A 27198-nucleotide genomic window follows, 5' to 3' on the forward strand; every position below is an offset into this window, starting at 1 on the left:
TGTATACGTATAGTTGATTCACTTTGTTATACAGCAGAAACTAACCATTGTAAAGCAATTATACTCCAATAAAAATGTTAAAAATAAATAAATAACACAAAAATGACAAGAGTTTCGATTAATATATAGGTTTCTATGTATTATCTCACAAATTAATTCTCTAATGGAATGTGTTGCTTGTATATAAAAAAGGAGCATGATACAAAACAAAGGAAGGGGACAATCATATATTGATTGCCTATTCTTTTCCAAGCATAGTATAAGGATCTATAATGCTATAGTTAATAAAAAACAGATTCTGTGTCTATAAATTTAAAATTTTCTCATAATTAACTGTATTCAAATTTTAATTCAAAACCATATTTCGTCCCAGATCATACCATGATATCAGAATTTTATACAGTATCTTCATAGTGTTTGTTTACTTAACAGAGCATTATATGTCATGGAGTATAAGTAAATAAATTCTAGAAAGAAAAAAGAGCACTATAGTTCATATATAGGTAATATTATAGAAAAAGCACATGAGAATACTATTATACTTTTACTATGGTAGTCAATAACTTTAGATACTGAATTAAACTTTTGTATCTTTTTTCTGATTATTTTCCAATTATGGAAAAAATTTGTCAACAACATCGAGGTACCAATAGTGGTGAGATGAATAATGCCAATATTGGTGGATGAGGAACTTCTAAGAACAAAATAAAATGCCTGTCAAATATATTAGTTTTATTTCAACATTGCTTGATAATATTTGAAAATGCAGATATTAAGGTATAATTAACATCATTGAACCACAAAAATGTGTATTGTGTTCAAGTTCAGATTACTATATGTTGTATTGTAAAAATATTTTGTAGTGTAAAGAGATTTCAATGGGTTTAAATCATACATTTCAAAAACAAATATTGAGTGGATACAAAAAAGCACATGTTTAATTTGGTAAAGAATATTATTCAAAGTTTAAGTCTTTTCTAGAAGATTTGTTTTCTCTGTGTTTGATCAGAATGCATTTAACTAAGTAAATATTTATAACTAAATACAAAATTAATATAAAATATTGATAAAATAGTTGCAAATATTATGGCTTGGCTCTAGGAGCTGTAATACATGCATTGAAATTAAGCTTTTAGAATTTATAAAATCAATATTATTTTAAAGTAAATGTTATTTATTAATTTGATTTTGTTTTAGAGCTCTACAAAAAGTTTTTCCTAATAAAAGAAGCTTTATTCTCTCCCGGTCAACTTTTGCTGGATCTGGAAGCTATGCTGCTCATTGGTTAGGAGACAATACTGCTTCTTGGGAACAAATGGAATGGTCTATTACAGGAATGCTGGAGTTTGGTTTGTTTGGAATACCTTTGGTAAGTGGTGTTATACCATGTTATTTATAAACACTGTAATTACAATTAATTTTGTAGTATTATCATCAATGATTTTCAGTAAAATGATTAAAGGTATGTGACAGAAAATTTAAGTCTTTATTCCTAGGGAATTTATGAGGAAAATAAGATTGTGGATGATGTCTATAACACTCAAGCCATTAGAATAGAAAAACAGAATGAAGAAAATTCAATCAAATCAAACTAATTCATGAAACAAATGTCAGTATAAACAAAGTATAGAAAAGCTTATATAATAAATATAAAGCACCAGAGAAAATGGTAGAGAAAAATCCAAATTTGGGATTGTAATAAAAGTAAATATCAAAAGTCTAGATATATTTAAAACACTAGACTGTCAGTTTAGGTTAAAAAAATAAAGCTCTTTCCTCTATTTAAAAGATAAAAAATAATGACAGAAAATTTTCAAATTTTTAAAGCAGAGAAAACTTATATATGCAATTCTAAACATAAGAAATTTGGTAAGTCTCTATATCAAGCAAAAACAAGAACTATGTAATGTTCATATTCAACACTAAAGAGTGTCACTACATAACAAAATAAATGTAAAACATTTAGAAAATTATAGTTGTTCATTTATTCTTTCATATTCATTGAACCAAATGAAAACCAAAAGCAAACCAACAAAAAAAAGCTAACACACACACACACACACACATAGCATCTTGAATTTGGAAAGTAAAAAAACACATTACCAAATGATTCACCAAAATAAACTGAATGGAAATGAGAGGAAAACCTTAAAACTGAAAGCTAACAATTGTACTTCATATCAGAACTGTGGGATACCAGCTAAATTGGTATTTAGAAGAAAAATTTTGACCTTAAATGTTTAGATTATAAACAAAGAGTTGAATATTAATTAATGAAGGGCATGAATTAAGAAAACGGAAAAAGAAAAGCAGAATAAACCTAAAGATGTAGGTAATGAAAATAAGAGAAGAAATGGACGCAATGAAAGCAATGTCTCTAGAGAAAAGTTAACAATGTACAAAGGTGACTCTGAAAGTTTGAATAAAATAGACCAATACGTGGCAAGTTTTGTGCAAAAAAAGAAAAAAATAAGCAATGTTAAGATGTATTTCATCTTATACTATGCAGTATAGCAATTAATTAATACACAATAACCAGGAGTAAATATTCAAACTAAGTGTAGGACTTTTTAAGAGAAATTTTAATAACTTAGTAAATTAAAGATATACCATTTTCATGGAAAAGAAGTCTCAATATACTAGACATATGCATTCTCCCCAAACTATTATCCAAATTCAGTGATATTCCAATTTAAACTATGCAGGGAATTTGAAGAATATAAAAGATTATTCTAAACTTCATATGGAAGACAATACAATTTAAAGAAGTAGAAAAGAGCACACGTATTTGCCTTACCAGATAAAATAATAACACAATGATACTTAACTGTGAATATTCAAATAGATTAATATTGCAAAATAGGACATGGCCCCATACATTAATGGAAATTTGTTTAATGGTAGCACTATCACTGTAGATCAGTGAGGAAAGTATCAACCATTCATATGGACAATTGATTATCCATTTAAAAAATAAAGTAAAATGGCTTTCTGTCTCACCTCATACCCAATCGATGTGTGAAAATTAAACTTTAAACATCTTAGAAGAAAATATAAGTGGGTAACTTTATGACATTAGGTTAAGAGAAGAATTTCATAAACAGAACACAGAAGGCACAAATAATAAAGATACATTAATTTGGTTACAACAAAATGAAAACTTCTGTTCATCAAAAGTCTGTTTTAAAAAGTTAGAAATAAAGCATTTCTACTACTGGAAAATTATATTTTCAATTCATATAACCAACAAATGATTAGTATTTAATTTGAAGAACCTACTATAAATCTGTAGAAGGTAAAAACAGTAGAAAAATTAGCAAAGGATATATACAAGCAATTCTATATAGCGAGAAATCCATATGGATTCAATAAAAATATGAAAAAAATTCTCAACTTTCCTAGTAATCAGAGAAATGCAAGTAAAAACTTTGGTAAGATACATTTAATATATATAGGTGATAAAAATTAAAAGTCTGAAAATATCAGAAATTGGCAAGAAAATGGAGCAATGGCAGCTTTTATGTACTGTGACTGTGCTTATAAATGGTAACAACCAGTTTTGATTAAACAATGTACATTTCCAATAAATCAGGAAAATAATCCTATATATATATATATATATACACACATATATATATATTACAGAATAAGACTACATTTTACATATTCACAAAGAAATCTATATAGACACTTCATAGAAGCATGTTTTATAGCGATGGGATCTCATACAATAGGGAACTACAGCCATATTAACATAATTGAATCTCACAAAAGTAACACTGAGAAAAAAGTGAAATACAGTGTAATGCATACAACATGCCATCTATACAAAGTTAATAAGCAATGCAAAACAATGTTATATATTGTTTATAGATACATATATACTATTTAGAAAAATAAAGAAATGCTTGTAAACAGTAAATATTGATAGTAAGTTAAGGATAATAGTTTTTGTTTTGTTTTGTTTTGTTTTTTTCCCCCCCTCTGGAGGATCCTTGAATGATGAGGAATGCAATTATATATGAGCATACATCTGGCAATTTTTTTTATACTATTTTACTCCTACAGTAATGTATTATAAATAGGAAAAGTCAAATCATAGGTGGTGAGTTTTCGATTAAGAAGCAACACATTGGGCTTCCCTGGTGGCGCAGTGGTTGAGAGTCCGCCTGCCGATGCAGGGGACACAGGTTCGTGCCCTTGTCCGGGAAGATCCCACATGCCGTGGAGCAGCTGGGTCCGTGAGCCATGGCCGCTGAGCCTGCGCGTTCGGAGCCTGTGCTCTCCAACGGGAGAGGCCGCAACAGTGAGAGGCCCACGTACCACAAAAAAAAAAAAAAAAAAAAAAGAAGCAACACATTTTAATAATACAATTTTAGCTTTATACATTCAATTAGTGGCAAGTAATGTGGCAAAAATGGAAAATAAACTTGGCCAAGGAAGAGTATATGAAGACAGTAAAACAAAAAGGTTGTTAGTGCAAATTAATCAGCTGAGGCATAAAATGTGATGCTCTGGGCAAATCTGAGAATCCTTACACTGTAAATAATAGATATATATGTTATTTAGGTTGGAGCAGATATCTGTGGATTTGTGGCTGAGACCACAGAAGAGCTTTGCAGAAGGTGGATGCAACTTGGGGCTTTTTATCCATTTTCCAGAAACCATAATGCTGATGGATATGAGGTAAATGCCTCTTGTTCTCCATGTTTCAAAATAAAACATAATTTTAAACTTAAATTTATATCTATAGAAGATCTGGTCTGAAAGTTTGTAGTATAATTCATAAAGAAGAGTTGGAAGTCCTCTTCTCAAGGTCTATAAATATTTTGTATATATAAATATGATCAAATAAGGAAATCATGAGACATAGTCATAGCATAAATATTTTATTTAAGCCTAAAGCATATACACATGTGTTAAATCACAATATTTTAAGTTAAGGACAAAGCTTTTTGAGTCTGGATTCTTACATTCTAACAATATAAGTTCAGGTAACTTTCATAAAAATATAATATACTATTAAGGATTTCCAGTTTTTCTTTCATTAAAGATACACAAGAAATTAAAGATACTTGCAAAGCAGTTTGAGGCCATAGTCTTTCTGTAATAGGTAAAACTGTAATGACAGGTGGGGAAAAAATAAAACTAACACTTTTAAAATATGCATCTGAACTGAGCATTCAGTATGCAGTGAGCTCTCATAGGTATATTTCTCAAAGGGAATGAGGAAATTAGGTGAAAGCATTAAGTCAATTAAGTACATGTTGGTTAAAAATTATTCACTGTGCACACACTGGGGCTTAATTCTCTTTGAGAAGAGGGACAACTACTCAGAGCTCAGCCTGGAAGGAAGTGTGATAGTACAGAAGTAAAAGATATAAATTGGGTATTCGTCACTTCCTAATCTACCTAAGTGATGCTTCAAGAAATTTGTGTTCATGGGAGATCCTGATATGAATTACATTATAACTTGTGTTTATCTCTGTCCTCCAAAAAGCAGATGCCAAGAGACAATTAGACATGTTAGAGATTTATTGGTGAAGCACTTGTGGTAGATAAAGGAGAGGAAGCAGGAGAAAGTGGAGAGAGCCTTCAGATCACAATTCAGGTCTGAACCAGGTGAAGATGAGGGCAAAGAAGGTTTGATAGGGAGAGTTATATACTACAGCCCAGTTCTAAGGAAATTACAGTCCAGTAAGGAGTCCTCAAGGTAAAGTTGACCACTGGGAGACCCCTGTATCTCCCTGGAATGGGCCTGAATAGTAGTCCCACCTTGCTCATTGATTTCCTGGGAGCAGCCAAAGGGAAATGTGACTTTGCAGTAAATATGATGATGAATCTAGGGAAGCAGTAGCTGGTTCGCTCAGTTAATTTTGTTACCCATAGCAGGAAATCTAAGCAGGTTTGCTCACATCATTAAACCTTGGCTGAGAGAGTCAGCTAATCTAGCTTGGGCTCAGCAAGGAGGCTGTCCTTCAAGTTGCAAGCCTATAGGCTGGCCAGGCAGCTCTGTTCCCTGTATCCCTTGGCTAGCAGACCATTTGGGCTTATTGTTCTAATAGCAATGGCAAGGCACAAGGCAACAAGTCCTCAGGCAAGCACATTTCCAGCCCTTACTTGAAGGTGTCACATGTAGTAAGACTCCATTGGCCAGAGTATGTCATATAGCTGAGCACAAAGCCAAGTGGTGGGGAAGTACAATCCACTGCTAGAGGCAGGTGCAAAGTCACATAGCAAAAGTTGAGGGTACAAGGAGGCATGAAAATTGGGACCAATAATTCAATCTACCACAAATAATAGAAGAGAAGAATGCTTTGTTAAAATAGTTTCCATCTTCTCTAAGTATGTATATTTAAATGGGTAATGTCCACTTTAAAATAAAATTTAATTAATATATATATATATCCAAATGAAAACATAAAAGTTAGAAATTCATATCCTTTGATAATGAAATAGGAGTAATCTCAACTTTTTACAAACAAGGTAAAATGTATACATTTTGGTTTTCAAAAATACATTTAATGCTTCTATTTTAATTTTCATTCATGTTTTAACTCTCTTATTTCAATTCCTTTATTTATGCCACAGCATCAGGATCCAGCATTTTTTGGACCGAATTCTCTTTTGGTTAATTCATCAAGGCACTATTTGAATATTCGCTATACCTTGTTACCTTTCCTCTATACTCTATTTTATAAAGCCCATATGTTTGGAGAAACAGTAGCAAGGCCAGTTCTTCATGAGTGAGTACTGTGTTCAAGAATTTCAGTGTCTTTCAAATTATATTCAGACATATGAAAAATTAATAGGGGTAAATCAAGATGTCAAGTAGATTCTACTGCTTTTTCTTACACTTACGTAAATAAGTTGATTAACTGTGGAATGATAGTAGTAAATATAATTAATTTGGTGAATTGGACAAGATTAATTTAGAAATGTGAGAACTGCATAGAACTGAAAAGGAAAAAGATATGTGGGATAATTTGAGAAATTATATCAATAAGCAATATTAAATATAGAATACTGAAAACATAATCATGTATATATTGTGAAAATCAACTAATTATAGATAGTATAGTTACAAAACAATGAATTGTGTTTGTCTTTGTACTTCTTGACCAAGGCAGGGACTTTCCTCAAGAAATGACTAAAGATCCTTTCAAATCCAAGTCAAAATGGGAGTTTATAAAGAAAAAAAGTGTAAAAGGAGGAAAGTAGAATATGAAATATTTCTGGTACTTTATGGACCTATCTTACAGGAGAAAAATGAATTAAACAGAATAGTTGTTTATTACAGATAAAAAGGAGGCTTATCATATATGATGGATTTTTTTAAGTCCCAAATGAACGAATTTCCTCTCTCCCTCTCTCCCTCTTTTCTCCCCTCTCTCCCTTCCTTTCTACCTTCTTTTTTTGAGTGTCAGATGAACCATAAGGATGTAATAACTATAGATTCAAAATGCATATCAAATAAGTAAAATTAAAGACAATAATTATTCCCAGGGAGAAACTTAAAACATAAACCAAATGAAGAATTTGGATAAACTTATTTTTTATCTTTGTATTGTAAATATTGTCATTGTTCTTAGGTTTTATGAGGATACTAATAGCTGGATTGAGGACACTCAATTCTTATGGGGCCCCTCATTACTTATTACCCCTGTCTTGAAACAGGTAGGATACAATTTTAATAAATTTATATTTTAATGGAAACTTTGTGTAATCAAATCCACACTAAATTACAAAACATCTGGGTAATAAATGTTACTCAATAGACTGCTTCAACCTGGTAAGTGTTAAATTGAATTCTAAAATGCAGAAGAAATTGTGAAAGATTATAAATATATTAAGTAGATTTATGCTGTTCAAATAGATAATATGTACTGTGGAGAAAAAAGTTGTATAAAATTAGTATTCTTCTGAAAAGGAAAGCTTTATTTATGACATCAAATCAAATCTTATAGTAATAACAAGGAATTCTCATTCAAGTAGACATAGACATTGAAATTTTGCTATATTGTAAATAAAGGTGAACTTGAAAACCAGTGGATCATATGAAAATGCTGAAAAATAGTTGAATGAGTTATATGTTTTTTATCTGTTATTTAAAAGTGGAAATATACAGAAATGAATGTGTTCATACTCACAATTACCATATAGATTACAGCAATACAAATACAAATGCATGTATCCATTATTTTAGTTGCCACTTAAATTCATTTCATCTTTGCTTTAGGAATATTTTACATTATAATATCTAAAGCTAGTAAAATAGCCTTTTGATTACTATATATAGAAAATATTGGAGTATAACAATACAAAGGAAGTTTCTTTTCGCTTCACTATGAAAATCCAACTTAACATTTGATGTGATTCTCTTCCATTACATATTGAAGTAATATATATATATATCTATATATAAATTATCTTGTTTATTTTAGGGAGCAGATACAGTGAGTGCATACATCCCTAATGCTACTTGGTATGATTTTGAAACTGTAAGTAACCTTAATATAATAATAGATCACAAGTACATATTGTTCAACATCTGTACATGGAAACAACTCCAAACACACAGCATATCTTTTTTTCAGTAGTTCTGTTATTATTACAAAAAATAATAATTCCAAATTTTAATAATGTGGAAGTCTGTGCGGGTGTACATTTTGTTGCATGTGAGAAAGTATATGTTTTGTTGCATGTGATTAATACGAAGTTATATTCTTTAGTGTAGAGTTATCCATTTTAAATTGTGGAAATAAAAGGTCAAGAGTAATTTTAAGGAGTAGTAACTTATTTTAATAATTTCCCTATTTTACATATTCATCTTATGGCCAGAAGAACTGAGTATTAAGCTAATCTTAAACATTTGTTTTTATAATGTATATTGTAATGTTTGGGAAAGATTTTCATCTCAATCTTGAAAAGGCAGCGTAGCAGGATTCATACACACGACCTATTTTTTTTAATTGACCAAGACCTTCTGAGAATATTTATTTTAAAGGAAAGTATTTTGTAACACTTATATTTGCTAAGCAGACCCTTTATTTTTATTTTTTTAATTTTTTTGTGGTACGCGGGCTTCTCACCGTTGTGGCCTCTCCCGTTGCGGAGCACAGGCTCCGGATGCGCAGGCTCAGGGGCCATGGCTCACGGGCCCAGCCGCTCCGCGGCATGTGGGATCTTCCCGGACCAGGGCACTAACCTGTGTCCCCTGCATCGGCAGGCGGACTCTCAAACACTGAACCACCAGGAAAGCCCAAACCCTTTATTTTTATAAGAAATGATTTTTAAAAAATTCTTTCTAGAGGCATGGTTAACTTTAAACCAAAACAAAGAATAAAAAATAGTGCTAATTAAGAATATTGTTAATTATTGTAGAAGGGAAATGGATTGCTCTATGTTGATTTTTTTTTTGTGAAACCAAACTTATTTTTACCCAGCTTTCATCAGTAAACTGAAAAAGAGTTTTCTTTAAAAGTTAGAAAATGACATGTTAATATTCACTAAGATGACACGAATTTCTCATAGTAAGAATTATTTCTATGTGTAATTCTTGTAAAATGGGGTTTAAATTCTTTACAATAATGAAAAAAATATTTTTATCTTCCAAATATTAGGGTGCAAAAAGACCATGGAAAGGACAACGTGTTGATATGTATCTTCCAGCAGACAAAATAGGATTACATCTTAGAGGAGGTTACATTATCCCCATTCAACAACCTGCTGTAACTACAACAGCAAGGTAAAATGAAAAGGCATTAACTGAAATCTGAAATATAATTCAAGTTTTAATGTTTCACATTTTTATTAATAATCAAATATTGATATTTAGCTTTTTCACCAGAAGATATTTGATATACGTAAGGACTTCCTACATATAACCATCATGGTTATAAAAAGAAGAATCAAATTATGTATATTACTACAAACTTCTTGATTTAAAAAATAAGTATAGATTGGAAATTTATTTCCTATGCCAAAATGTACTGACATTCTCTAAAGAATATGTATAATTAAAGTTAATTGCTGATTCTTAATAAAAAATGAAGTATTAAGTAAGTTATATAATTGATTAAAGTGTCAGTTGTTACATATTTGGATTTTCAATACATAAATGTCACAATGTTTTTCTTTCAGCTAAAACGTTTTAAGTTAATAAATGAGGTAGATATTTTTGTTAAGTAAAGAACAAGAGAGAAACTAAGTTGTTCAGTAAAAATAAATTTGAGAACTATTTAGAAAAAAAGCAGAAACTTGAAAATTCTGGTGCTTTATCTTGCAACATTCATTCTGGGTACATGGACAGAATGTGTCATATTGAATCTATGCATTTCCCCATATTCTACAACACCCCAATAGATATCTATTCCTTACTCTGCTATATTTTCTTCATAACATTAAGAATATCTGGAATTATATTTTTACTTTTTCTTGTATGTAGTGTGTCTACTCCCCCAGACTATAAACTCCATGAAGGCAGAGACTTGACTTTTCACTGCTTTAGTCCCGAAACCAATAATAGTGTCAGCCTATTATGGAATAGGCTCCTGATTTTCTCTAAATATTTGTTGAAGGAACAAATTAATAAGTGAATGGATGTGTGTTAGTAACTTAATTATTTTTGTTTTCTAGAATTGATCACTTTCATATTGTAACTGTTTCATGACGATGTTCTCAAAATAATTGGTTATACTCTAGAGCTGTATTGAACAAGAGAAACATACACTTTGATGAGTGCATGTTGGAAGGAATGTATTCTGTATAGAGCAGTTACCTGGACTGTATAGCCTCATTTTAAGTTTAAAAACCTATAGCAATATATAACTAAAAAATTATTCATCATGTTTCATTTCACATGATAGAATTAGCTTCATTTGTAAGACGATTAGAGATTCCACTTAGCATTTAAAATTTTATTTTATAGTGCTTTTCATTGTTTTGTAACCTTGGTACACTGCAATTTAGGGTTAATGTGTATGTGCAAATACATGTTGAATTGAGCAATCATAAGATATATTTAATTTTGTTGTTTGAATTGAAATATTTTTATACCATTTCAATTTTGATGGTGTCTTGGCCCCCAAGAAATTCCATATTGTATATTTTTAAATTAATTTAATTAAGTAATTTATTTTTGGCTGCGTTGGGTCTTCAGTTGCTGTGTGTGGGCTTTCTCTAGTTGCAGCGAACGTGGGTGGGGGCTACTCTTCATTGTGGTGCATGGGCTTCTCATTGCAGTGGCTTCTCTTGTTTTGGAGCACAGGCTGTATACACACATGCTTCAGTAGTTGTAGCACATGGGCTCAGTAGTTGTGGCTCACAGGCTCTAGAGAGCAGACTCAGTATTTGTGGTGCACGGGCTTTGTTGCCTCCCGGAATGTGGGATCTTCCCAGACCAGGGCTCGAAACTGTGTCCTCTGCATTGGCAAGCAGATTCTTAACCACTGTGCCACCAGGGAAGCCCTTCGTATTGTATTTATTCCTTTCATTTATTTTCTAAGCATATGAATTATTTTTCTCATTGATAAATTACTAATAAGTATAGACATGAATTTTATTAATATCAGTGTTCTCATGTGAATGCAGAACTCCTACAAGTCCCTTATGTTGAAATGGATTTATTTATAAGATATTTCACTATACATTTATTTTTAATCATATATGCACCCAAACTTACTTAACAGCCGAAATAACCCTCTAGGACTTATAGTTGCTTTAGATGAAGATAACAAAGCAAAAGGAGACTTTTTCTGGGATGATGGAGAAACTAAAGGTAAGTTTCAAAGTGATATGCTTTTAAATGTTCATTTTAATGATGGGAAGTTTTGCCTTTATTATAAAATTAAACAAAAATATCACAAGTTTTAATTTTTAATTGCTGTTTTATATCTATCTTAAGAGTTTAGGTTACTTTATGAAATTTAACATTGGTATTTAAATTATATATATTTAATTACAATATCTGTTTTTATCTTTTGGTTTATCATAAAAAGTCTTTGACAAATATAAATATCTTATTAGATTACTGTATAAAAATTAAAATAGTTAATAAATTCACAGATGTATAACTTGCATCCTATTTTCAACTATCTTATATGATTATAGTGGTTAAAACTAAAGTTTTATTACTGTAAAAGAAAACCAATATTAAGGCTTTAGTTAATTAATGTAGCTGGGGAGGGATAAATTGGGAGTTTGGGGTTAACAAATACACAATACTGTATATATAAATAGATAAACAAGAAGGACCTAATATATAACACAGGGAACTATATTCAATATCTTTTAATGAACTATAATGGACAAGAATCTGAAAAAGTATATATATATATTTTTTAGGTATGTGTTTTATATATGTACATATAAAAAATTATAGTTTACCTTCTATTATAGCTCACTACTTTTCAGATATATTAAAGAATGCCCTATATGCCTTTGTCTATAGTATATGAAACATCCAAATATCTCTAAATTAACTCCAAGAAATAGCCTATGTATTGGTGTGCTCTCTTACAATTTTGAAAATGTGGAATCTATGAAAAAAATTCTGTTCTTTTTTAAGTCTTATCTCCTATGAATATGTAGATTACCACAATATATCTGCTCCACCAGATATATTGTCTTCCCCTTGTCAGTTGATGGTAATTTCATCTCTGCAAGATGCCAAAAACTTTAGAGTTCACTCTTGTCTGTCACAACCTAGGAATTTCTCTTGGTTCCACCTTGATCTTTGTTCTCTCATAAACTCCACCATTATCATCACTACTTTTCATTTTAATTACTGCAATAGCTCCCTAACTGGTCTCTAGGTCGATAGCTCTTGTCAATCCCCCTTTTTTTCATTCTATTTACCAACAAGCAGATAGAGTGATCCCTTTAAAAGATGATTCAAATCATTACACTTCTGCTCAAAACCCTCTATCAATTCTCCATTTTACTCAATTAAGAACCACAGTCTTTACCAAGACCTAGAGCATTCACTATGTCCTGCACATTTTACACACACATGCATGCACACACACTGTGCCCTACCATTCTCCATTTCTCATTCTACGCCAGCACACCAGCCTTCTCCCTCTTTCTCAAATACCTTGGAGTCAAACACACTAGGGTGAGCTCTGCCCTGAGAATAGATTCAAAGCATTTACTACATAGAAATTCTGTAAGAGAGGATTGCAGCAGAAGTAAATTGTTTCGTAATCATCAGGTAAAGAATGTTGTTGAGGTAATACCTCTATTGGTAGCATGTGGAACCTGATTTTAAGGTTATTCTCATTTCTCAGATTATATAAATATTTCCAAATTCACTCCTTTTTTCTACTTGCAAAAAATTATATTGGTAATTTACTTCATATAAAATGGTTAAAAATATGGAGTTATGATTTAATCAGACATTTAATATGATATCTATATACTGAAGTGTGTTAAAAAGTTAAAATCAAAATTTTCTGAATAATCAATCAAACACAAGACAATAAAATGACTTCAGTTTGGGTTCTGACTCTATTTTTATTTCCTAGGATTAAAATTTTAAGTAAATTAATGTTATTCAAAGTATTGTATATAGATCCTAGTATTCCCTTTATATTTTCCACTCTTTCTTCCTAATTATTTTAGTTATAATCTTTAGTTCCCTGTTAAAGAAACATGTTGATAAAAAGTTATGTTACATTGTTACATATATCATGCAGAAAATAATTGCTTTCTTCAATTTTTCTCATTAAAGTTTATTTGAAACTTTAATGTCTCCACATTCACTCATTCTTCAAATAATGAAAAAACACACTGAAAGATGGGAACCAAAATTGTGGTGTGCCATGGCTTCCCAAAATAAACTGAATGTTCCACAGTTTACTAAAAACAGATAAAATATCATTCAAAAAATAGTTATAATTATATATATTTTACTACAAGTTTTGTGCTCTCTGAATTTCCAGAACTATTTTAGCAGTCCTTGAAAAATCAAACTGGGCAAAGATGCATTCACTACCTTTACTTCCTGGGAAAATAAACTACCAAAATAGTTTCATTTAAAGATAATTAAGAACCTTAATTTAAAAGAATAATCTGTTTAATTTGCTTCATTAATAAATAATATCTATTTTAAAAAATTCCCTGTGTTGTCTAACTGTAAAAATAAAACAATTTAACATTACATTTTGATCTGATAACTTTTTTTTTTCACCATTTCAGATACCATCCAAAATGGCAACTACATTTTATATACATTTTCAGTTTCTAATGTAAGCATTCTCCTTGAACACATAGCTAAATATAATACCTTGTTAATGTCTAGATTGTGCCTTTTGGAATAATGTTACATTTCTCTCCAGAAATCAGTGGAAAGAAACAAAATAAATTGAATTATTAAATTATATATGAATTACCTTAAATTTTTATATTTCAATGTAATAGATGAGTTTCTATTGATGAAATTGATGCACAGAAATCTTCAGACTTCTTGTAGCACTATGTCTGGTTTAAGCAATATGTCCTGGGAAAATAATCTCAACATATTTGAAAATGTTTTAATATACCAATCACAGCAGTGACTGTCATGGATTTGGGGTGAAAATGAAAAAGCTATGCACAAGATTAAATTTTGAATAATTAGTAGCAATGCTTTTTGTAGAAGTTAGATTTCTTCATATATTCTTTTTTGCCAAAGATAATTTATTCTTCACCAATGAAGAGAATGAGAAGGAATATACATGATTTGCGTCATGCATAATTTATCTCTGAAAATAATTTTAGAGCGTGTATAAAAGACAATTTTAAAGAGTTACTAATAAGTGTATTTATATAGGGTACTTTGATGTGAAGAGCTGTTGGGAATGGAGGGATAGATGATTGGTTCTTTTCTTATTATACTATATTATTAAATACCGAATAATGCTATAATTTAATACTAAATAATACTAATTTATTAGTATTATCAGCATAAATAAATTCTAAATTATGTGAGATGTAGAATATTTTCTTAGAATTTTGGCTAATTCCTAAGCTCTCTTGTCTAAAGTTTTTCACTTAGCAATTTTCATTAAAGTATGTATTGGTTAATTATTTTTATTTAGTAAAAACTATAGTTTATACATTTTTAGAACTAAGATTTAATCAGTATAAATACACTTGTTATTTCTAATTTGTATCCAATGACCTTCTACTTGATATATAATATTATATACATTTTTCAGAACAAATTGGATGTTATATGCACACATTCGTCATACCAGGAAGGAACCACTTTAGCATTTGAGACTATAAAAATCCTTGGGTTGATAGACATTGTTACAGAAGTTTCAGTGATGGAAGATAATCAACCAATGAGAGCTCACTACAATTTCACTTATGATACTTCCAACCAGGTAAATACAATCTTAAAATATTTTAGTTATCACATACTCTCATATTTAACATTATATATCCATTCAGGCTCTTGGTTTTGTGATTTTTTTTTTCTTCATTACATATCTTTCTTTTCTTTTCCTTTTGCTGGCAATATTCCATTTTAGGTTATCTCAATTTATGTTGAGATATCAACCTTAAGGTGAACTGATACTACTTCTCCCTCTCTATTTAATTTTATCTTGTGTATCACTTATGTATGCCTTTCTAATATTGTTTTTGATACCATTCTCCTACCCTGAACTCTTAACCTACTGCATACAATAAAGAATCTAAAAGTTTTACCTTCTCATTTAAGACTTCTTAAGGTAATGATTGAATCCATTTCTTCAATTCTCTCTACTTCTCCTTTCATGAACTCCCTTTGTCCTCAATATATCTTGTACTTCTCTTTCAAATTTTTATTTACAGTCTCCCCTTCAAGTAGTCCCTTTCTTATCCTCGTTCTTGCCTTGTTTAACAAGTGTACTAGAGAGGGAAAAGGAGTAATAGAATTGGGCTCAAATTGCAGCCCTGCAGTCTGTGCATTTAAACACAATAAATTAATCTCTCATCATCTCAGCTTCCTCATATGTAAAATGTCATATTTAATCATAATGTTGCTTCAGGTAAAAAATTAATTATTTAAAATGTTAGACAAAAATAATTTAAAACATGGAAGTGATATTTATTGGCATTTACTTTTCTACCATTCCTATATTCCTAAATATTAGTAATGTTAGCATAAATTCTAAATTGAGATGTAGGACATTTTCTTAGAGTATTTTTGTCTAGCTTCTAAGTCCTCTGGCCCAGTTTTTCACTTAGGAATTTCCATAAAGATATGTATTGGTTAATTATTTTTTATTAGTAAGTATACTATAATGTATATATTCCTAGGACTATAAGAACTAATCAATAAATAATACAGGCTTATTGAGAACTTTATGACTCTAACAAAGATTATCAAGTGGGCATAATACAAAATTGTTTTATTATATGTTTTTACAATCCCAGTTTATATCTGTTTCTATTATTATGTTAATGTAAAGATTTACAAAGACACTTATAGATACATCTTTCTAATTCTTCTCTTCTTGGACACTATCCTTTCACTTTTTTTTCTTTTTGCATAATACCATGTTATCTCCTCTCTAACTTGTCCCTCAAATATTATAAGCAGTGGATAAAATTAGGAAAATAAATAAATAATATTCCCCTCCTCTGACTCTGGGAGCCTCCAAATCAATCAAAGTGGTCAACATTTTCTTCCCTTTTTCTTCATTGAGGGGACTACTATTTATTTCATACCTGGTATGCCCCAAGCATAATGCCAGGTGTTTTAAATTTCACAGATCATTTATTCATTATCCCCATTTTACAGGAGGAGGAAATTGAAGATAAAACAGAGTAGATAATTTCCCCAGATTCATGAGCATTAAGTATCAGAACTGAGAATTGAACACATCTGGATTTAAAGATAATGTTTTTTATCAGTATTCTATAATTTCTCATAGTTTTGAGAACTGTCTTGAGATTCTAGCTATTTCAGTGGCATGTCATGTTTTTTCTTTTCTATTCTTTCTTTTAGTATTATATTAAAATTATTAATGATTTGATTTGAAGAATTGCTGTGGGGTTGCTGCATTTTAAAAATGTTAAGTATTTTTAAATTGTCCAGTGGTTAGAAATATTTTAATGTTTTCTTTCTCTTCAAAGAATCTACTAATTTACAATCTCATGTTTAACCTTGGAAGAAACTTTACTGTTCAATGGGATCAAACTTTCTTGGAAGCTGAAAAGTTTACTTGTTATCCAGATGCAGACATTGCAACTAAACAACGCTGTGAAGAACGTGGCTGCTTATGGGAAACGGTAATAAGAATTTTAATTATTCAAGATAAGGCTTTCACATAAACGTTTCAAAGTAAACCGTATATATTATAATTTTAATTCTACAGCATATAAACTAAATTCAGCTAGAGAAGCATTTGGAATTTGAAATTAGGACTTCTAATAGATAATTTATCTTTATCTTAATTCTCCAAAGACATAATTTAGTAAAAGCCAGACTAAATGGATGTGTAAGTTGCTTTCCAGGCATTTTGGATAGTATTACTTTATTTAATAAACTAGAACTCTATTTGTTGCACTTTGTTAGATGTTAGTTGTGGCTGACTAGCTTAATTGAGCAAGGTATTATGCCAGTAGGGAGTAGTGTTTCAAAAGCATTGTCTCAAGTTATTAAAATTTCTGAAATTGATTGATGGGTTGTATCTGTTCCACTAAGAGGTGACAATTTCTGCCAGTAATTTTGGTCAAACTTTCAAGAACAGGGCTTCCCTGGTGGTGCAGTGGTTAGGAATCCGCCTGCCAATGCAGGGCACATGGGTTCAAGCTCTGGCCCGGGAAGATCCCACGTGCCGTGGAGTAGCTAGGCCCGTGTGCCACAACTGCTGATCCTGCACTCTAGAGTCTGTGAGCCACAACTACTGAGCCTGCATGCCACAACTACTGGGGCCTGCGCACCTAGATCCTGTGCTCTCAACAAGAGAGGCCACCACAATTAGAAGCCTGTGCACCACAAGGAAGAGTAGCCCCCGCTCACCGCAACTAGAGAAAGCCCACACACAGCAACAAAGATCCAATGCAGCCAAAAATAAATAAATAAAATAAATTAATTAAAAGAAAAACATTTTCAACAACAATGATGGTCATTGATAGTAGACGTTTTTACAGAAAGGGATATGGGAAAAGTCCCCTCTTGCTACACTCATTTTATTTTTTAAATTCTGAACTTTTGGTTACATCATTGGGTTTTGTCAGCAAAAAAAGAAATTATTTCATATAATCAATAAATTAAATGCATGTGTTATAACACTGAGAAGAGTCTAGACACACCTGCCAGCAACTTCCCAGAAATGTCTGCACTTATATGAGGGAATATATAGAATCTCTGCCACCAGAGAAATAGCCCTCATTCCTCTCCATTGCTTGATGAAGTAGCATAATCTTTACCATTAGGAAAGTTTATGGAAGAATTGAAGAAAAGAAGTGAGGAGGAGAAATGATAATGAAATCAATAAAAGCCAAATAGTGAAGTATCTTTCCAATATGCCTCCAAAATCTTCTTTTTAAATTCCAACTCTTCATTCAAATCCATACCCATTCTCCATTGCATTCAGTGCGTGGTCACTTACTCTCATTATCAACTGAAACTAACACAACCTTGTTAATCAACTATACTCCAATATAAAAGTTAAAAAAATGAATATAAATGATGGGTACTAAAGCTCCAATAACTTCTAATAAGAAAATGTGAAAACTTTATTTTTCCCATTACTATTACTATTCAACACCTTATAGATTTTTAAGTCAAACAAGTGAAGCTTTAACATTAGAAGTCCATTAAATATGATGATTTAGAAAATTTATGTTTCTTTAGACCATCCTGTTTATTCATTGATCCATTTAACAAATTCTTGAGAACTACTATGTTCTAGGCACTGTTCTAGATGAAGAAAATAAACAAAACCCTCTTCCCTGATAGAGTTTATATTCTAGTGTGGGAAAACAAATAGATAACCTAAAAAATTATGTTTTATGTTAGATAAGTATTATGGAGAACAATAAAGCAGAAAAGGAGAAGGGGGATGGAGAATGACAGTGGTGTTACTTTAATGATTGTACACAGAAGGTTTCTTTGAGAAGGTGGCATTTGTTAAAAGAGTTGAAAGAAAGAAAGGAAGGAATAATATTCCATAGAGAAAATACATCAACTTGAAGTACATCTGAAGTAAGAATGTACCTGGTATAGTCCACAAACAGCAAGGAGGCCATCGTGTCTGAAACAGAATGAGTGAATGGAAGAACAGCAGAAGATGAAATTATAGACATATGGGAACAAATAATGTATATCAATTACTTAGACCATTTTTAGGATTAAGATTTTTACTCCGAGATAGAATACTTCTGGAGAGTTTTGAAAAGATGAATGAGAAAATTAAATTTCCATCTTAATAGGACCATAATGGCTTCTGTGTTGAGAACAGACTGTTAGAAGGATAAGGCAGGGAGACCAGGAAAGAGGCTGTTACAGTAATCAAAATAAAATATTGGTAGATTGAGCCACAGTGGTAATGGTAGAATTAGTAATAAGTGTTTGACTTTTCTGCATATTTTTAAGATAAAGCCAAAATGTGTTGTTCCTTGATTGGATATAGAATATGAGAAAAGAGTAAAAATGACTTCAAGTTTTTGGTTTAAACAGCTGGAAAAAAGAAAGTTGACAGTAACAAAGATTGACAAAACTGTGCGGAAACGAACATGGAGGGAAAGAGTTAAGATTTAGACATACTTAATTATATACTTAATTATGTTCAGAGACAATACAATCATCTATATTCTGAATTGAAAAACTATGACATTTGATTGTTCTGCTCTACCTGTCTATCTTTAGAGTCAAAATATAAATATTCTAAACATTTTAGTACATGGTGTGTCATGTTGCCTAATAGATATTTTGTGCTATGACTGCAATTTCATTTTAGTATTAAACAATAACATTTGTAAATCATACAACATGTGATTAACATGTCTACCTTATTATTTTTTTAAATATTACAATGCTTACAATTTCTGACAATGAACTTGTCTTGTTTTTAGACTCCTTTAGGATCCAAAGCACCTGAGTGTTACTTTCCTAAAGAAGACAACTCTTACTTAGTCCAGTCAACTCATTACTCATCAGTGGGTATAACAGCTGACCTCCAGCTGAATACTGTAAAAGCTCGAATAAAGCTACCTTCTGATCCCATCCCAACTCTTCATGTGGAGGTGAAGTATCATAAAGATGATATGCTGCAGTTTAAGGTATGTTTAATATAAACTATCTCAATGCATGATTCATCTCTCAAGACAGATTTTAAATAGATTTGGTGCTTGGATTTTTCATGTAATACTAAGAATTATTAACTGGGTTGATGACATTTTAATTCTATAAAGTAAAACTTTTTTTTTCCTACAGAGCTCATAGGTAGATGAACAGTAAATAAAATTTTTTGTTTTTGCTAGCTTTGTGAATAATTAAACATATAGTCGTGATTTTTTAGTTATTTAAATTCTTGATAAATTGATAAATCACTTAGAATTGGACTATGTTGGTTGTCCCATTAAAATAAACAAAACAGAAAAAAATAAACACAATAGGATGCTTACTGTTTCCATTATTTCTTTTTAAACTGTGATCTGAATTTTCTGGCCAATGCAATAAGAAATACAAAAGAGATAATTTCTTTCAATAGTTACACTTAGCAATTATTTTTTACTTAAGAGCTCCAAGGGAATCCATTAAGAAAACTATTAGAAATAGTACGGACTCATATATGACAAATGGAAAGCAATTTCAACTCATACAATCAAGAAAAATATTAAGACCTCACAAGCAGACATTTAACAGAATAAGAAATAAAATTTGGAATAAAATATTAAAGTAATTATACTCATTAAAAATAAAAGGAACTAAAGGCAAATACAAAGAATGGGAAAGCTAAATTTGAATAATCGTGTAGAAAATGGTTTATCCTCATCAGCAAGGAAATAAATGACGGTTTGAGAAATAAATGCTTTTTAGTTTAACATATAACAGTATTAGAGTATACATCTTAGTGCGAATATTAATTAGTACACTAATTCTGGAAAACAGTTTACCAATAGTTTATCAAGGATCCTACAAATGTTAGAATACTCTGACCTAATATTATCACTTATAAGTAATGTACTGAGGAAATAAAGACATGAATGAAGATAAATTAGCATTAATATTCATTGTAAGATCATATATAAGGCAAAAATATTGAAACAACTTTGTCTAACCATGAAGTGATAAATAATTTTGTGTATGCATATAAATGAATATTTAGCTTTAAAGTTCTCTTTCTGAAGATTTCTCATTGTATGGAAAAGTGAATTATAAAACATTAAAACAGGTAAAATACAGTACATAATTTTAGTCCATTACATATCTATGTATGTGTATGGAATTCTATATAGATATATGGGCCACGGATACAAAATTAGGAATTATGATAAGAATTCTAAATATTCTTGTTTGAACCATTATTTAAATTAGTTAATTATATGTACCTAATATGTTGGCAATAAGAACTAAACATATCTGTTTTCATTATCTCTCTGTAATAGATTTATGACCCCCAAAATAAGAGATATGAAGTTCCAGTACCATTAAACATTCCAGCTACACCGACAAGTACTTATGAAAATAGACTTTATGATGTTGAAATCAAGGAAAATCCTTTTGGCATCCAGATTCGAAGGAGAAGCACAGGAAGAATTATGTAAGTGATTCAATTATTTGATATGAAGGATATTTTCACTGTGCTAGCATGTCATCACACCAAAAGTGGTTTTAGGTGTATGTATTAAATAATTTGGCTTATAGTAACATTTAAAAACTAAAGTCAGCAAATCATTAACAGTTGGTGTAAAATTTTATTTACACTTTGGATGTGATGAATTTCATTATTAAATATCAGACCCATTCTTCTAATCAAGTTGACAACCAAACCCAAGACTCCTATTGAAAAGCATGATGAGTGTTGTCAAAATAAGTAGTTGGAAATGTGTTATGTAAATATTTTATTAGAACTATTGAAATTGGAGGTTTTTGGTCCTGGAATTTGATAAAGTTAATACTATGTTTGTCAGGAATTGATGAAAGGTAATTAAGATATACACATATAGATATGTTTTTATGTCTAATGAATAAATATAAATTTTAAAATATTACCTTTTTTTGGTAAAAAGCTCTACAAACTACAGTGTATTAAAAGATACTTCTATGTAATTTAAGCTTGCCCTGCTATCCTTTACAAGATACTGTCATGATGTGTTCAGGTATTGTCAGTATGGATACAAATAATGAAGAAAATTATGTTTATATTGTTTTAAAATTTTGTTGTTATGATAATAGTTTTGTTCCAAAGGATAAGAAGCAAAATGATTTTGTAGAAAATTCCTGATGCAGAGGGCATTATTTATTGTTTTTCAGGAAGCATTATTCTTTAGTAAATACTTTTCCAAAATCATTAATATAAAAATTTGAATATGTCTCAAATTCTTTTTAATACTTATGTTTCCTTTCTCTGCCAACTTTCTTTTCTTCTTCTTTTATCTTCTTCTTGCAAATGACATTCTCTGTAACACATTTCTTCTGGATTTCTTCATAAACACATGGTTTTATAAATACAAAACAAAAGAAGAAGAAAATGATTGGGAATAGTAATAGAGTTTAGAATTAAAATATCCATTATACCTTATAGTTTATTTTGATATTGATTTCTTTTTATTCTATATGTAGTAAAAATTTACTGATTATCTCAAGGGAACAGGACAATAAAGGACTCTCAATTCCTAGGACATATATTATTTCTAGGTCATATATTACTGATAACTTTATATTAATTTTATTTTAAAAAGCAATATATGTCTAAAGACAAACATGTAGCCATAATATGATTATGAATATATGAAACATATTTTAGATATTCCTTAACTTAGCCAAAAAAATGTATTGGAAAAATTATCTATTTCCATTTGTATTTGGGTATGATAGGCCTATAGAGAAAAATACAATTGATTTTTATAACACCTAAGAAAGAATTACCATTATTATTTGTGATACTATTTGTATGTGTATACAGGAATAAAATTGTTTTCTTTTGTTTTCAGTTGGGATTCTCGCCTTCCTGGATTTGCTTTTAACAACCAGTTCATTCAAATATCTACACGCCTACCATCAGAATATATATATGGTTTTGGGGAAATGGAGCACAGAGCATTTAAGCGAGATCTGAACTGGCATACTTGGGGAATGTTCACAAGAGACCAACCACCTGGTGTAGGTACCAATATTTGACCACCCCAAAGTGGCAACTAAGACCATGATTCAGATCCCAGCCACTTCTTTGTAGGCCTGTACTTAAATATTGAAGCAATGAAAGGGGGCTAGAGATCCCAAGAGCTGCTAGAGTGATTTTCTGAAAAACAAATGAAAAGTCACCATAAATTACAGGTGAAAGTAGAGGATCGAATGGATAACATCATTGACTACAGTGAGAAGTGAGGTTGTGACCCAATTCCTTACCCTCTCAACTGCATAGAAAGAACATTCAGATTCAGAATTCCCTGTCAAATACATGTTTACTTTCAGCTTTTAGAAAATAACTGGCTTCTCCTTGAAATTTTTTTCTACTCCTTAGATAAAGATTTGATGCTTTTTCCTTTGTTACCCTAAGCTGCAGTTGTGCATTTTTATGAGGTTATATTGCAAGTTACAGTTTTAGAAAATGTTTTTATATGTTCATATCACTTTTCCAATGTTTTGTCTTATTAATGGTGTACATTTCATGACTATTTAATACATTGCACAATTGATATAAACTATATTCTAAACATATAATGGAAAATACATTTTAATAAAAATACTAGCTCATTTCCATTTTCACATGTGATGTGAACTTAAAGGATATATTCAGTATGAGATTATAAATGTGTATAATGTCATAACTGCTTTTTATTGTTAGGTGCTCATACAACTTTTATTTGTATCACAATCGTTCAGACTTATAAAGGCTGTTTTTCATTTATTCCACTTGAAAGAATATGTTCTTCCAAAATTTACCTCTTTAAAATCCTTCAGGGACTTCCCTGGCAGCCCAGTTGTTAAGACTCCATGCTCCTACTGCAGGACATGGGTTCAATCCCTGGTCTGGGAAGTAAGATCCCACATGCCCTGTGGTGGGGCCAAAAAAAAACCAAAAAAAAACCCTTCAACATTAGTATTGGCATTATTAAGTTAATATAACCTTGATTCTCAATATATAAATTTTCTTTCACATAGTAATCAGTTACTGAGATTCAGTGTGTGTCAATGATATCAATTTGATTAGGGATCATCAACTTGTAAGCTTTGTAACCTTGACAAGATATTTCATGACCCTGAGTATAGATTTTCTATTCTGAAAAATGAAAAGATCTAGCTGAAAATGAAATTAAATGCTTTGTATATAAACAACATATTATTGTTTAAAATGTTATCAAAATATTATATAAACTTAAATATCATCACATTAAGTACTTAAGGAGTTTGAGTACTTTGATCAGTTTAATCATTTATAGAACATTCTATTATTAAAAAAGAAGTACAAATTTATAAATAAATTAAGACGCATAACCTGTGAAAAGAAACCCAACTAGTCTAAAACCAATGGTTTTTTACATAAGTTAATGTGGCAGTATTTGTGAGTGTTACACATTTGTATATTCATTCACATTCTCTAATGGAGTAATGCTTCAAATAATAAATTATTTTCTAAAAAAATGTGTTTAATTCAATCATAGTTTGTGTGTGCAATGAAGGAACATTTAAATTCCTAGGTTCAATCGTAGAGTGAATTTAAATATTACATTTACAAAATTCACATTCTATTATTATTTAAATATATATTATGTTTTTTTTTAATTTTAGTATAAACTTAATTCCTATGGATTTCATCCCTATTACATGGCTCTGGAAGATGAGAGCCATGCTCATGGAGTTCTCTTACTTAACAGCAATGCAATGGGTAAAACAATTTTTTTTAGTTTAACATATTTTATGTGACTTTAATAAAATAATAACAGATTAAAATGTAATCATATTTTGGACTTCCAGATGTTACATTTCAACCAACTCCTGCTCTAACATATCGCATAATTGGAGGAATCTTGGACTTTTATATGTTTTTGGGCCCATCTCCAGAAGTCACAACAAAGCAATACCATAGAGTATGATTGCACATTTTAAAAAAATATAAAGTTTTTTAATAATATAAAGTCATTCTCTTTGTTCACAAATAATTATTTTTTTCAAAGGTAATCGGCCAACCAGTCATGCCACCTTATTGGGCTTTGGGATTCCAGTTATGTCTTTATGGGTACAGAAATACTTCACAAGTTGAAGAAGTATATAATGACATGGTGGCTGCTCAGATCCCCTATGTATGTATATCAATTTTTAAAACGGTGTTAAATATGTCATCTATAAAATCAGAATGAAATAAGCACATATACTTTAAAATTATTTTAAGCATTTGGCAAAAATCAGTGCTTGTTAGTAGCACCAAATGAATTGGATATGAGATTTTATTAGTAGTCTTTATCAGATGGATAACATAAAGGGATAATACCATTCCTTTTCCTTCTTTCTCACCTGTTCCATGACTGTGTGTTGTACTAAACAAGTCACTGTGCACTTGCTTTTCTCTCAGAAGCTTTGGGTCTCGTACGTAGTCAAACACATTTCTTCTCTTCTCATTAAATGAGAGTAAGAGTCCATAGGAACCTATTTCATCAACTAATGTGACAAATTACAGAAAAAGAATTCGAGGTGAAACAATTATTTTTGCCATGGAATAGACAATAGTTGTCATATTAGAATACAGAATTAGTGGGCTTGCAGAATATCTTCTTCCCTCAGTGTTTGGGAAACTAAATATTCTTAAGTATCCAGAAATAATCACTTCCTGTGATTTTTACTTTTTAGGAAGAGTAAGGAATCTCAGGGATCCTCCTGGTAACATCTAAACGTTGAAATCTAGAATGCTTTGTATATAAGAACTCATTCTAAGAAGAGTAAGAAGGACCTTATTTATAAGACATCAGTACCTATAGTAGAATCCAATATATGGTTCCTGAATACATTATTATAGGGAAACTAATTGTTTAGGTTGATGATGTAGCAATACGCAAATGAAAAAAATCTTTTAAAAAAGGAGATTTTTTCATTATTAGGTCTACTATGCTAGCCATATTTTTATAACACCTAGAAGAAGAAATTGTCTATTAACAGAAAATAATGTTTTAAAATGTTATTTAGGCCTAAATTAAAGATTTCATAAATCCTTTATTACTTTAAATATATTTGTAAATACCTACTTGTAAACAATATTTTGCTTATTTAAGCTTGGGCTGTTATTTCAAAAGTGACTGGTGGATAATAAAAGAATAATTTTATAATTATTGATGGATTTACTAATAATTCTTTCTTCCCCTTTGGCAATATTAGAATTATTTGAAATTATCCCATATTTGCTTTGTGTTTCCAGAAATAAAGCAATACCTATTTCTATATATTGTACAAAATTCCAAATTGCCATTTAATATAATTTCATAACCTCATAAGTCCTTTACTCCTGTGTCTTCCTATTTCCTTTGGAAATTATATAACAAAAGATACTGATTTGAAAGAATTTGTAATTCTAAATCAAAATTACTATTTAATGAACTGTTAACAAAACAGAGCACTAACACGAACTTGCTCTTAGAATATTTTGCATCTATACATGCTACTTTTATTTCTTGAACATTACATTACTTGATTAATTCTCTTAGGAATTGAAACTTTCATATTGCTATTATTTTCATAAGTATAACAGAATGTGACAAACTCCCTCTATTGAATCTTACGCCACTAAAATTCTTATACCTTTCAGGATGTTCAATACACAGACATTGATTACATGGAAAGGCAACTAGACTTTACGATTGATGAAGAATTCCGTGACCTTCCTCAGTTTGTTGACAAAATAAGAAGTGAGGGGATGAGATACATTATTGTCCTGGTCAGTGTTTATATTTTATATTCTATCTGAGCCTTATTATCTTAGTTTTGTTAAGATTTCTCTCCTGAACGAGGAAGGAAAAGGTGTTTCAAAATATGAAGTATGTAATTTTGGATTGTACTCCCAA

At 30.4% G+C, this 27198-nt stretch overlaps 1 protein-coding gene across 1 annotated transcript in view; it reads left to right on the plus strand.

The window, feature by feature from the left end:
* SI (sucrase-isomaltase) overlaps window positions 1-27198 on the plus strand; it is a 96523-nt gene that overhangs the window by 36576 nt on the left and 32749 nt on the right. The window contains exons 15-31 of the mRNA XM_027113432.1: window positions 1198-1369; window positions 4570-4686; window positions 6592-6746; window positions 7593-7677; window positions 8445-8501; window positions 9624-9748; window positions 11691-11779; window positions 14200-14249; window positions 15201-15371; window positions 17110-17265; window positions 20056-20262; window positions 21592-21746; window positions 23140-23308; window positions 24938-25034; window positions 25124-25236; window positions 25324-25449; window positions 26943-27071. Coding sequence (XP_026969233.1) covers window positions 1198-1369; window positions 4570-4686; window positions 6592-6746; window positions 7593-7677; window positions 8445-8501; window positions 9624-9748; window positions 11691-11779; window positions 14200-14249; window positions 15201-15371; window positions 17110-17265; window positions 20056-20262; window positions 21592-21746; window positions 23140-23308; window positions 24938-25034; window positions 25124-25236; window positions 25324-25449; window positions 26943-27071 — 2173 coding nt within the window. The remainder of the gene's footprint in view (window positions 1-1197; window positions 1370-4569; window positions 4687-6591; window positions 6747-7592; window positions 7678-8444; window positions 8502-9623; window positions 9749-11690; window positions 11780-14199; window positions 14250-15200; window positions 15372-17109; window positions 17266-20055; window positions 20263-21591; window positions 21747-23139; window positions 23309-24937; window positions 25035-25123; window positions 25237-25323; window positions 25450-26942; window positions 27072-27198) is intronic.

This window comes from Aethalodelphis obliquidens, unplaced genomic scaffold, assembly GCF_003676395.1.
Source record: "Aethalodelphis obliquidens isolate GAN/ISIS:26980383/991018 unplaced genomic scaffold, ASM367639v1 scaffold1, whole genome shotgun sequence".
Lineage (NCBI taxonomy): Eukaryota > Metazoa > Chordata > Mammalia > Artiodactyla > Delphinidae > Aethalodelphis > Aethalodelphis obliquidens.